General features: G+C 40.1%; 1 protein-coding gene across 13 annotated transcripts in view; it reads right to left on the reverse strand.

Moving 5' to 3' along the window:
- The window catches only part of CROT (carnitine O-octanoyltransferase), a 56,987-nt gene extending 43,710 nt beyond the window's left edge, over positions 1–13,277 (reverse strand). For 4 of the 13 annotated variants that reach the window (XM_063636433.1, XM_063636438.1, XM_063636431.1 and 1 more), the window contains exons 1-3: positions 12,768–12,869; positions 12,467–12,557; positions 9,739–9,874 (exon numbers count right to left, since the gene is read on the reverse strand). In XM_063636433.1, coding sequence (XP_063492503.1) covers positions 9,739–9,853 — 115 coding nt within the window. In that variant the 5' untranslated portion in view covers positions 9,854–9,874; positions 12,467–12,557; positions 12,768–12,869. Of the gene's footprint in view, positions 1–1,369; positions 1,454–9,738; positions 9,875–12,466; positions 12,558–12,710; positions 12,870–12,975; positions 13,054–13,148 lie in introns of those variants that run through there. The other 9 variants (XM_055272845.2, XM_063636437.1, XM_063636429.1 and 6 more) reach the window with 6 other exon arrangements.
- Between the last annotated feature and the right edge of the window lie 49 nt (positions 13,278–13,326).

Genomic DNA, 13,326 nt, shown 5'->3' on the forward strand with positions numbered 1-13,326 from the left:
ACTGCATTTTTCATCACAAGCCTATTTACACTATGTGGCTTTTCAAACTCTGGAAAAATTAACATAAAGAGAGAAAAAAAAGTTGGATATTTTAAGGACATGGTTGACTGGAACAACATGAGTTTGAACTGCACAGGTCCATTTATACCTAATAAAAGTTGATAATGAGTGTGCTTGCCTCTCCTGCCCCTACTTCCACCTCCTCTACCACCTCTGAGACAGCAAGACCAGTCCCTCCTCTTCCTCCACCTACTCAACATGAAAACTATCAGGATGAAGATTTTTATGATGATCCACTTCCACTTAATGGATAATAAATATATTTTTCTCTTCCTTATCATTTTTTAATAACATTTGCTTTACTCTAACTTAAACAATACAGAAAATAATACATATAAATATATCTGTTAATCAACTGTTTATGTTATAAAGTTGTACTTGGATTTCTTTTCTTTTCTTCTTTTTTTTTGAGATGGAGTCTCGCTCTGTCGCCCAGGCTGGAGTGCAGTGGCGCAATCTCAGCTCACTGCAAGCTCTGCCTCCTGGGTTCACACCATTCTCCTGCCTCAGCCTCCTGAGTAGTTGGGAATACAGGCTCCCGCCACCACTCCCGGCTATTTTTTTTTTTTTTTTTTTTTGTATTTTTAGTAGAGACGAGGTTTCACTGTGTTAGCCAGGATGGTCTCCATCTCCTGACCTCGTGATCCGCCCGCCTCAGCCTCCCAAAGTGCTAGGATTACAGGCGTGAGGCACCACGCATGGCCTGTACTTGGATTTTCTAATACACATGGGTCAGCACCGCGAGCCCTGCATTGTTCAAGAGTCACCTATACTTTATTACAAGTCTAGATAAAGAAGCAATTAAACCTTCAACTTCTAACAGTGTTGTTAAGGAAGCAGGAGCTTAGGAGAGCCCGAGGAATGCCATTTTAGTTTCAGCTCCATCTGGAGACTAACGAGGCACAATTCCTTGCTGGTCATGACCCACATTCAGAAGATATTTACAGTTGAGTGAACAGCCTACAGATACCTACAAGGACACACTCCTAAACACCAGAAAGTCCAGGTGTCCCAATACCCATAACAATATATGTTTTCAAGATAATTACAGTTATGTTTGGATGTATTTACACACTAAAATGTCAAGGATAGTTTTATTTAAATCAATAGAATAATAAATTGTGTCATGTTGTCTGCTCACCCTCATGTAGATGTAGCTTAGTTTAGTCTTTACATAGATAAAGGCTCCATATAAGAAAAACTTAAAATAAGGATGGTGCCTTCCTTTGCTTGCCCTCTGAGGACGCTCTACTCCGCAATGGAGTAGCTTTCAATAAGCTGCCTCTTCTCACTGCACTCTGCAACTCACCTTGAATTCCTTCCTGCGTGAGATCCAAGAACCCTCTCTTAGGGTCTGGATCAAGACCCCTTATCTGGTAACATGTTCTAGTGACTACAAAGGGACATTAGGATGAGATCCCATGCTGAGGAAATTCAGCCTGCACAGCACTAATTGGCCACCTCTGATAAGTGGGGTCTGTCTTGGCATCCTATCAATGATAATATTTCTAGCCCAATGGGGTTAGAGTCTCTAGGGTATAATATTTGGGTTAGAGTCCCAACCCAATGGGGTGAGAGTCCCTGGGGTATAATAAAAATTAAAGTAGCCTTGCAAGATGTATACCAGTATATGCTTTGGACTAATCCACTTTGTCCCCTTTGCCAGATATGGGAAAGCTATAGTTCTCATCATGTCCCAACTTGTTGCCTTTGCTTTACTGCAGCCTTACAGTGGCCCCTATGGCCAGCCCAGAGGTTTACTACATTCACTTTCCACACTTGCCTTCTGACTGTCACCTTTTTGTTTGCTTTGTCATGTCTCAGGATAGCATGGGGAACTGAGGACTTACAAGATTTGTTCTTGATATATATATTTTGAGACAGAGTCTCTCTCTATTGCCCAGGCTGGAGTGCAATGGTGCAATCTTGGCTCACAGCAACCTCTGCCTCCCAGGTTCAGGCGATTCTCCTGCCTCAGCCTCCCAAGTGGCTAGAATTACAGGCGCCCACCACCACGCCCAGCTAATTTTTGTATTTTTAGTAGAGACAGGGTTTCATCATGTTGGCCAGGCTGGTCTTGAATCCTTACCTCAGGTGATCTGCCCACTTTGGCCTCCCAAAGTACTGGGATTACAGATGTAAGCCACTGTGCCCAGCCTGTTCTTGCTATATCTTAAACATTGCAGGACTCAGATGCTTTTTCACCCCACGTTAAAACAGGCAGAAATCTTTATCTGCTTGCCCCCTGTGGAAACCTGGAGTCTCATTCTCTTGTCTGAAGTTTCAGCCTGTTAGCATTCTGGTGGTTACTTTTGCCCTGCAACTATGAAATTAAATACAGTCTTCTAAAGCTCTCTATTTTTCTCTTCTTTTCTGCCTGATTTGAATCTGTTATTATTAGACTACTAGTATTGAAATAAAACTTGCTGTTTAGGTTACTTGGCGATTTTGTTTTCCTTGTACAGTTCAACCAGAACTGTAAAAGAAATGTACATGTTAGAAACTCATTTGAAACTGAATAACAAAATGTGAAAAGGCAAAACAAATAAACAAAAACAAAAACAAAAAACCCTCAAACTTCCATGAAGACTACTTTACCCAAAATTTTGGTCCATGGCTTTCCTGGCATGACTCACTGGATGTCTGGATCATTTCCAATTAAGAAATGTTTATAATATGGGAAACGTTTCTAAAATTTTGGCAGCCTGGGCAACCTGGCAAAACCCCATCTCTACAAAAGATACAAAAATTAGCAGGGCATGGTGGCACCTGCCTGCAGTCCCAGCTACTCAGGAGGCTGAGGTTGGAGGATCACCTGAGCTGGGGAGGTCAAGGCTGCAGTGACCTGTGACTACACCACTGCACTCCAGCCTGGGTGACAGTGAGATCTCATCTCAGAAAAATAAAATAAAATAAAATTGTGGAATGATTTTATCTATAAAATGCTAACATCTGACAAATAGTTCTAGGTTTCTTGCTTCCTAAGTTTTTGGATTCATGTATAGGTGAGTGCTCTTTGTTGTCTATTCCTTTCCCTTTGTTGTCCCTTTTCCTTTTTGCAATATACTCAGCCTTCTAAGCCCCAGGAGACACAGGAATACTCATATGCCCCAGGTTGAGGTTAGAGGCCCCACCCAGAGTTGGATAACCTATTTGAGTCTCAGAGTTGTATTTGCCAGTACCTACTGTTTCTTAGTCGGCTCTTATTTGCTGTCTATGCCTTGCTAGTGACACATGTCGCCCTGTGCTTGCATGCCCTGAAGTTTACGCCTATCATTTTTTTCTGGTTTTGATGATTTTCATTCTTTGGGTTATTTAATTCAGCATCTGTCAATTGAGGGAAGTGAACATTCTCCAAGTTGAAAAATAATAATAATTTTATATCATTTAGAGCTTATTTAAAATTTACCTATGAAAGAAGGTAAAAAGGAGCAAGTAGGGAGAGAGAGATGTGAAGAAAGTTATGAATATAAAAATGTATTTTTGGCCGGGCCCAGTGGCTCATGTCTGTAACACCAGCACGTTGGGAGGCCAAGGCAGGTGGATCACTTGAGGCCAGGAGTTCAAGACCAGCCTGGGCAACATGGCAAAGCTCCATTTCTACAAAAAATACAAAAATTAGCCCAGTGTGGTGGTACATGACTATAATCCCAGCTACTTGGAAGGCTGAGGTGGGAGGATCACTTGAGCCCGGGCTGTCAAGGCTGCAATGAGCCATGAATTTGCCACTGCACTCTAGCCTGGGCAAGAGAGCGAGGCCCTATCTCAAAAATAATAATAATACATATTTTTGGTAAGAAAGGTTATACAGAAGAGAATACTTTTGTATGAAAAAGTATCTTGTATGGCAAATTTCTGTCCTAAAGTAAAATAACTGATTATTTAGGAAAGAGAGAAGTTTAGAACAAGTCAGAAAGTCCAAGCATGTCATAGACGGTTTGTGTAAGTCATGATAAGATTTGTGAAGGGGAATTCATGAAAGGAATTTTGTATGTGATTAAATTGGTTACAGTGAAAAGAAAATCATTTATAAATAAGTCTTTCTAAATTTTGGTCCCCAATGTTAAAACAAGATTTTCTTAAGGTATTAACCTGCTCTTAATAAAATTACAAGAAATTTTACTTTTACTTTTATAAACTGTTTCTTTTAAAAAGTCTCAGAATCATATCCCAGAAGTTCAGCTTTTACTGTGTCTCACTGCTTTTTGCTTTTTTGAGGTCTGAGATAATTCTTTCCTTCAGCTTTCTCATAACTTTTTTTTCCTCCAGTTCTAATTTTACTGTTGTTATGACCTAATGCTAAAATATTTTATCTTGAGGGTCTAGAAAAGCAATGTTTCCCTCTAGTATAACTTGATTCTGTACTTTTGGGTTTAAAATATATCTAAATTGTCAATGTAATCAAAAAACTAATGCTGTTCCTAAGAGTGAGGTAATCCTATGCTATACTCATAACCTTGAATATACTCTTCCCAGGTCCAGTTAAATCCAAGCACTTTTTTCATCAGGTTTGATGTCCAGGTTATCTAAATGGGCTTCCCATAAGGAGAAGTAGTCACACTGCAGAATTTTTTTTTGTCTTTTTGGTAACTGTCTTAAGAAACAAGATTTTATAATTCCTATGCTGTCTTTATTAGTTTTTTTGTGTGTTGCTAAAACAACTAAGATTTAAAAGGCTTAAGGTTTTTACATCATGTAACCTTCTGTATTGCTTCTAAAGCATTTTCATTATCACTTTGGCTAAATGAGTAACTATTATTTTACAATGACCTCTGCTTCTGTTTTGATCAAATGTTTTCAGCCTTTTAACATGTTTAATAAACAGCCTCAAAATCAAAATCCTAAATTAAATCTCTGACTTAGTCTTATTGCTGGGATTTATTAAAGCCTTAAAAATTAATCACTACAAGACTGTAGAATCTTTTTACAGCTTTTAGTCAGACCATGAACTCCATTATCACCATAATATAGTTTGGATGTCCCCTCCAAATCTCATGTTGAGATGTAACGCCCAGTGTTGGAGGTGGGGCCTGGTGGGAAGTGGCTGGATCATGGGAGCAGAGCCCTCATGAATGGCTTGGGCTGTCTCCTTGGTGACAAGTGAGCCCTCACTCTGATTTCACACCAGATCTGGTTGTTTAAAAGTGTGTGGCACCTCTTCCTCCCTGTCACTCTCTCTTTCTTGCTCCTGTTTTCACCATGTGAAATGCCTGCTCCTGCTTCACCTTCTGCCATGATTGTAAGGTTCCTGAGGACTTTCCAGAAGCAGATGCCAGCACTATGCTTCCTGTATAGCCTGCAGAACTGTGAGCCAATCAAACTTCTTTTTTGAAAATAAATTACCCAGTCTCAGGTATTTCTTTATATCAATGCAAAAACGGCCTAACACATACCACCTCCAGCCTGAAAATTATATATACTAGAAAAAAAATCAGTTAAAGGGCCAGGCATAGTGGCTCACACCTGTAATCCCAGCACATTGGGAAGTGGAGGCAGGTGGATCACTTGAGGTCAGGAGTTTGAGACTAGCCTGGCCAACTTGGTAAAACCCCATCTCTACTAAAACTACAAAAAGTTAGCTGGGCATGGTGGTGCATGACTGTAATTCCAGCTACTCAGGATGCTAAGTTGGGAGAATTGCTTAAGCCTAGGGAGCAGAGGTTGCCGTGAGCTGAGATTGCACCAGTGCACTCCAGCCTGGGCAACAGAAAGAGACCGTGTTTCAAAAAAAAAATAAAAATAAAAGAAAAAAAATCTGTTAAAGGACTCCCTCTAGTTCCTTAAAAGGGTCCTTATCAAGTGCTATTAACTAATCCTTGTGCCTTACAGTTACAGGGCTTTGACTCCTGGGTACATATAGCTCATCTAAAGAAGGCACTGACTCCTGCCAGTATCTGATAGCAAGCTGAAGCTAATCAAAGCCTTGTCTTTAGACCTGGACAATCAAAGTAAACTGTTTTCATGAGACCTACAGACAGAGACATAGGGACAGGCCTGTATTCAAAACATTAAAATTCATTTAATAATTTTGCCTATATCTGAATATAATTTTCTATGCCTTGATATTAAATAATTTAAGTATTTGGGCTTCTTTTCCTGTCATTCTGATAACTAGGTAGGGCTTATGACATTTTTGTTTAAAACATTAATTCCTTATGTTTTGTTTTCCTCCATAATTTGAAACTATTTAGTCCTTCCAGGCCCAAAGGCTACCACATGAGATTGTAAGGGCTTGTTGTGGGGAATAAAATCAATTCAGACCTTCCAAATCAAGGTCAGGCAAACTGCCTCTAAAGCTGAACAAAATGTTGTATTTTATATGGCTAATTGCTACTAGTCAAGATTAAAATAGCTTAATGTATAGAATTCATAAATAAGTAAATTTTGTAATCCTGCCATTTGGCCTTTGGCTCTTATGTTGCTTAAAAGGGGTTTTAAGGTTAAGGAGTACCTGCCCACCTCCATTCCCATCTGGCCTAGAAAGTTTAATTGGCCATAAGTCTTTTGTTTAAGTCCCTTGGCCATAGTGGTCCCACCAAGGGACATGATGGATCCAGGGCAGGTAGCACACCACCCTGACATCAATACTGGACAAAATAAGAGCTTGGCCATTGATGGCATACCTTAACAAAAAAAGGGGGAACTATAAACTAAAATAAATAAATTTTAAAAAGTTCTAAGCCCTTTCCCAACAAAATGGACCCTCTTCTTGGCCAAAGGGCGTCCAAAACACCTGAAAAACTAATTCAGGCCATGAGGGGAAGCAGGGAGATTGGACACGCCCTGCTATATCTTTCCTCTTCTTGGAATTCAGTCACAACTGACTAGCTTAGCATTAAAATAGAAATCATAAGATTGACAAAACAGATTCTTTATGGCAATAAAATACCAAATTATAAATAGAATCTAAGATCACGTCAGGCAAGGGTTAAGTCTCTATCGCAGGGTAAACAGTCATATGTTACATGCACGTTTGTTCAATATTCATGTGTCAGAACCACCTCCATAAATATTCATAACTCTGCTGTTCAACCAGGTGACTTAGTCATATTAAAGACTTGGAAAGAAGGACCTCCTATAGACAACTTTCTCCAAAGTGGAAAGGACCCTATCAAGTGCTTCTAAGTACCTCTAGTGGAGTAAGGGAATACACACTTGGGTACATTCATCCAAAATTAAACCTGCCTCTCATAAAGTCCTACAGGCATTCAACGTGGTGACCACTGTTCCAGCACACTCTTGTGAGCCAATAAAGAACCCTGTGGCTTCTCTTCAAAAAAAGAATCCATCCAGTGGATAAGTACTACTCTCAAAATGAAATTACTAGTTTTAATATTAAACTTGATCTATTATAATATTGGAGCTAATTTGTTTACAGAATGGGCACAAACTATGGCCTCCCTTCTAAACCAGAAAAACTGTTGGGTACACAGTGAATTACCTCTTTCATCAACCTCAGGCTTACCTTGGCATATCAAATAGGCTAATTTAAGCCATTCCAATGAATGGTTTATAAGAGATAAATGCTTTCTTTTTCTTTTTTTTTTTTTTTTGAGATGGAGTCTCGCTCTGTTGTCCAGGCTAGAGTGCAATGGCACAATCTTGGCTCACTGCAAGCTCTGCCTCCCGGGTTCACGCCATTCTCCTGTCTCAGGCGCCCGAGTAGCTGGGACTACAAGTGCCTGCCACCATGCCCGGCTAATTTTTTTGTATTTTTAGTAGAGACGGGGTTACACCATGTTAGCCAGGATGATCTCAATCTCCTGACCCCGTGATCCACCCACCTCAGTCACCCAAAGTGCTGGGATTACAGGTGTGAGCCACCACGCCTAGCCAATACTTCCTTTTCTAATGTATCAAAAAGACACCAGCCACTATCCTTCTCTTCCTCTACTGAAACAAACAAAAAAAAACACCTTTTTCAATTATTCTGCAGATAACGAAATAACATCACCACTTTAGGCTATACCATTTTTGATGGGCTTAGTTGATTAATGGCTACCCAAATTCAGGTGACAGGTAAAGTACTCTTATGCCTTGAGAGACATGACACCAGCCACTTCCAGGCTGAAACCTATAACATGGGGTGGTTGCCACCCAACAATGCAATCGGACCCTGGTCTTAACTAATCAAATGTGGACAGAATGGCAAAATAAATCTCTAAGATTGGGTGCCCATCCTTCTCCTTGGGGATGGTTATGGGCACATGGGTCTCACAATTGGCTATACCTACCTTACGACTGGACTGGACAATGTACTAGGGGTCATCACTACCTTCTATGACATATTGTTATACATCTAAATTCCTTCCTCACCAACTGAAAAACAGTCAAGGCCCACCATAGTTGATGACAAAACAGGCTTCTTGGTGGTTTTATCCTATGGCCATATTCTCCCCTCAAGCAGCAGCTATAGACATTGAATTACAAATAAAAGCCCTAGCAAAACATATTGGTGCAGCTTTCAATGACACTCATCAGGCTATCACCCTTCTGACAGGAGAAACTTCCCAAATAAGACCAGTGGCCTAAAACCATATGGCCTTATACATTTTTTAACTGCAGCCAAGGGAGGAACTTGTGTCTTGAACAAAACTGAATATTATATTCCTGATTACTTCCATAATATATCCCAGAACATGAGTTCTCTGGAAACTTGTATTTTGGCGATGGATTCCCGGTCTTATGACCCCGTAACAGCATAGTTTCATGAGCTTTCCAGCACTTGGAAAACATTTCTCTTCAGTATGCTTGGTAGTATAATATCCATTATTATTAGTTATTGTGGTTTTATTTCTGTTGTGCTTATTGTATAGGGCTGCAAGATAAAATAGCTTAGCAGCTGTTTCACCTTTCTATTTGTTAACCTAGTATATTAACTTTCTAGAAACAATTGGGACATCATGCAAGCAAGGAGCTCCCTGACTCCCTGAAAAGGCTCACTGCACACTATTATGAGAAGACCCTGTCCCAACAATCAACATCCACTGCCTCCAGGAAGGAGTTACAAAAGAACAACCTTCACCCTTTATCTCCCCTTAAGGTTAAGGGTTCTCTCATAAGTAGAGGGGGGAAATGTTGGGGAAGCAGGAGCCCCAGAAAGCCAGAGCAACACCATTTTAAATTCAGCTCCATCTTGAGACTAGCAAGGCACATTCCTTGCCAGTCATGACCCAGTCATAAGATATTTACAGTTGAGGAAACAACTTAAAGATACTTACAATGACACACTCCTACAACAGTAGAAAGTCCAGATGTCTCAACACCCATACCAATATATGTTTTTGAGATGATTAACATTATTCTTTGATGTATTCATGCACTAAAATGTCAAGGATTGTTTTCTTTAAATCAACAGAATAATAAATTTTGTCATGCTGTCTGCTCACCCTCACATAGACACAGCTTAGTTTTTACATCGATAAGACCCCTATGTAAGAAAGACTTAAAGAGAGTCTGCTTGCTTTCTGAGGATGCCCTACTCTATAATGGAGAAGCTTTCAATAAACTGTCTCTTCTCACTGCACTCTGCGACTCACCTTGAAATCCTTCCTGCAAGAGATCCAAGAACTCTAATTCTCTCTTAGAGTCTAGATCGAGACCCCTTCTCCAGCAACAGTATCACAGTTTTCTAAGTTACTAATAATATTAATATATACTAAAAGATTATTAACATACCTGATTCAAGGTATTTTTTTAATGATTCTTTAAGTGAAGGAACAGGCAGTGATGGAAGAGAATCCTGGTACTGAAATGTTCGTTCTTCAGTTGATTTAGCCAGTTGATTTTCCATGATAAAATCACAACAGGAAAACTAAAGAAAAGAGAGACAGCCCTCACAACTTCAATCTCATAGATATTCTTATGTATCCTAGGTGCAATTCACAATTCACTAAACCAGTATTTAGGGACCACAGCATATCTAGGACTTGGTACTAGCTCTTATAAAATTTATAAATCTGTCAGATAGAGAAAACCAACTTAAAAAGAATGTGTAGACGCAAAGTGCTATAAGTAAAGAGTGATCAATGGGACTGGTATAATTAGTTACCATTTATTGAACACCTAGCATTTGCCAGGTACTCCAGTTTACATTACAGAAAACATGTGTTAGCTCTCTAACTTTTATGTTATCTCTGAAAGGTGGCATTCTTTGCCATTTTACATATGAATATATCAAAACTCAGAAATTTAGTAAATTACCTAATATCAAACGCAGGACCCAAACCCAGATCTGTTAAGACTACAGTCTTTCCCCTATACAAAATAACATGATAGAAGGTGAGGGAACCTGCAGTAAATCTTAGTGGGTAGATAGTATTTGATGTATAGAAAAGGATTATGCGTTGATATAGAAAACTTTGGAGCGCAAAGTACAAAGAGATGTGGAAGGGTCCAACTGTAGAAGATTATTATAGAATACATAAATCATATGGCAAGCTGCTTTAATTGCACAGGTGGTATGAGGCCTACACAGAATGGTCTCAAGTGTTCCAAAGCAATCTTGAACATATTGACATGTGTATTAATTGTTATCAAAGAAATCTAACCCAAAATGTGAATAAGGTATACAAATGCTAAATAAAAAATGAGATTTCTCAAAGCCTTTGTAAATTATCATATATTAATTATATTAAATAATGTAATATATTAAATATAATTATATATTAAAATAGCAACTGAGAAATCAAAGAACGTTAATATTGAATTCGAACCTCCTATTCTTTCAAAAACTACTTTTTAAAACTGATAGCAATGCTAAACAAAATATTCCACCCATAGGTTACAGAATTGAACACTATCAAAAACATGGACACAGCAGAGACTGTTTTCAGCGAATACCTTTTTTCCTCTGCTTTAACAGAATCCTGAGTTGTAGCTGTGCATACAGCCCCCAGTTATATCTTTCCTACCCTCTCTTGGAGTTCAGTGTGGCTTTGTGATGACCTTGTGTGTGTCACTTCCAGGTCATGCTCCCGAAAAGGAATGCATGTGTTCTCCTTGCGCTTTCCCTCCTTTTCACTACCTGCTAGGTAGTGACGAACTAAACAGCACTGTGGCCCCATTTATGGAAGGCATGTATGCAGGATGTCAGAATCTCCCTACTAGTCCTGGACTCTTACCTCTAGATGTATGGGAAAAAAAAAAAACTTCTATTTTATTCATACCATTGTATTTTGGGCTTTCTATTGTAGGGAGAAGAGCTTAGCCTATACCGCTAATATAAAAAGATAATTTGAAAATGAGAAATACTAATTAACTCAAAGTTCTTTAGCTTCTTTCTATCTATTGACTTTGGCTGCACACCATTTTGACCATCCATAATCATGGGTTTGTACCTAATGGAAATGTAGATGTGGATCCAAGTACAGACTCTGCCACTTTCTAGCAATGTGCCCCTAGGGCAACTAACTTTAAGTGAATTTCCTTATCTTAGAGTGGTTCAATAAAGTCAGAATTTGTTTTCAATGCCTGTGAAAGCACATTATAAAAACAAAATAATTCTGCCTGAAACCACCATATTGTGGTAGGCACAATTACTATGAATGGCCCCCAAGATTCCACCCCTGCTAATCCCCAGAACCTGTGAATATGGTGAGATCATTACTCCTGTGATTGTGATATTCTCTACAGAATTGACCTTAAAATAGGGATATTATCCAAGTGGAACTAATCTAATCACTTGAGTCCATAAGAGCAGAGAGCTTTCTCCAGCCAGTGGCAGACAGATAAGACTGCTTTAATGCTTGAGAAGAATTCGTGGTGTCTTTGAAGATGCAGATGGCCTTAAAGAACTGAAAGAGGCTCAGGCTGACAGACAGTAAGGATATGGAGATGTCAGTGTGAATTCTGCCAACAACCTGAAATAGCCTGGAGGTGGATTCTCCCCTAGAGCCTCCAGAAAAGAACCCGAATCTATAGAAACCTTGGTTTCAGTTTTGTGAAATTCTAAGCCAAGTACTCAGCTAAGCCCACCCAAACTTCACATCTACAGAAGCTATGAGATAATACATTTGTGTTGTTTTAACTGTTGCATTTGTGGTAATTGATTAAGGCAGCAATAGAAGACTAGTACACACATACAGAGAAGATAAGCTATTCTGTTTACCTCTGTGCCACTTAATAGACTCTAGAAAACTGGAAACAAGAGTATTAGTTACATACCCACTATAGTGCTTAACCCACCAACCGGTACACATTAAAAATATAAATTATCAGATTCTTTCTTGAAGAGTTTCCTTGAATTCTCAACCACAAAGATTAAGTTAAACAAGATGGTTCCAATGGCGCTAAGAAAATGATTATGCTAGATTTAATTAGAATTGACTTTCTGGGGGCAATTAGATATGAATTCACAGAAAGTGGAAAAGAACCACGAACAATACATGAAGGAATTGTCACATACCAGTACACCAAGAAGATGAACTGCTTAAGACTGCCAGGAGCCTGCTGCAACAATTGTTTTGAGATCGCAGGGAACTGAACTAAGTCGGTGACTGTGGGAAGAAAGAAACAAGCTTAACAAACATTTAAGAGGGAAAAAGAAATGAACATCTAGTGAAAGAGGGTGGAATGCAGACAATCTAGGAGCTGGGAGTTCCCAAGACAAACTTTTTGTTAATCACTGCAAACACACGCAAATAGTCCACCTGCTAGAGAGGAGGAGTAAATGATCATACAATTAATTAGGTTTCAGACAAGTACACCTTCCATTAGGCGGGTTCAAAGGGTAGAGGATATCATTTCAGTGGCTGGGTAGCAGGTTCGTCGCAGAGTGGCAAGGGGTGGAAGCAGGAGCAGAGGGCAATGAGAGCTCGGAGGCTCCTCCCACCAACCCAAGAGCAACTCTGCACTCAAGAGGCCATCAAATGAGAGAAATTCAAGCACCACAAGGGAGCAGCCCCGCGGCCCAACCTTGGGGGTATCCCTCGGACCCCAGCAGGCGAGATGCTTGATGACACTACTCCCCCGCCAAATCCGCAGAACCTTTGCGGTTCTGCACGACTTAACTCTGTTCTGCACGACTTAACTTTCCCCGCCCCCGAGTTGAAGGATTAGGGGAGGGAGGGAACGCTGCTTCAACGGACCTGTCCGTCCTCACCGCCCGCGCCTCGCCGCCTCTGCCGCAGCCTCAGCCTACAGCAGCACCGCCTTGCTCCCCCTTGGGCCTTAACGGTGCGGGAATTGGACCGAAGGCCGCTAGGGTCCCGCCCCGCATTCGCCAGGGAACAGGATTGGATAGAAAGCCGCTAGGGTCCCGCCCCG

The sequence above is a fragment of the Symphalangus syndactylus genome, chromosome 3 (genome assembly GCF_028878055.3).
Source record: "Symphalangus syndactylus isolate Jambi chromosome 3, NHGRI_mSymSyn1-v2.1_pri, whole genome shotgun sequence".
NCBI lineage: Eukaryota > Metazoa > Chordata > Mammalia > Primates > Hylobatidae > Symphalangus > Symphalangus syndactylus.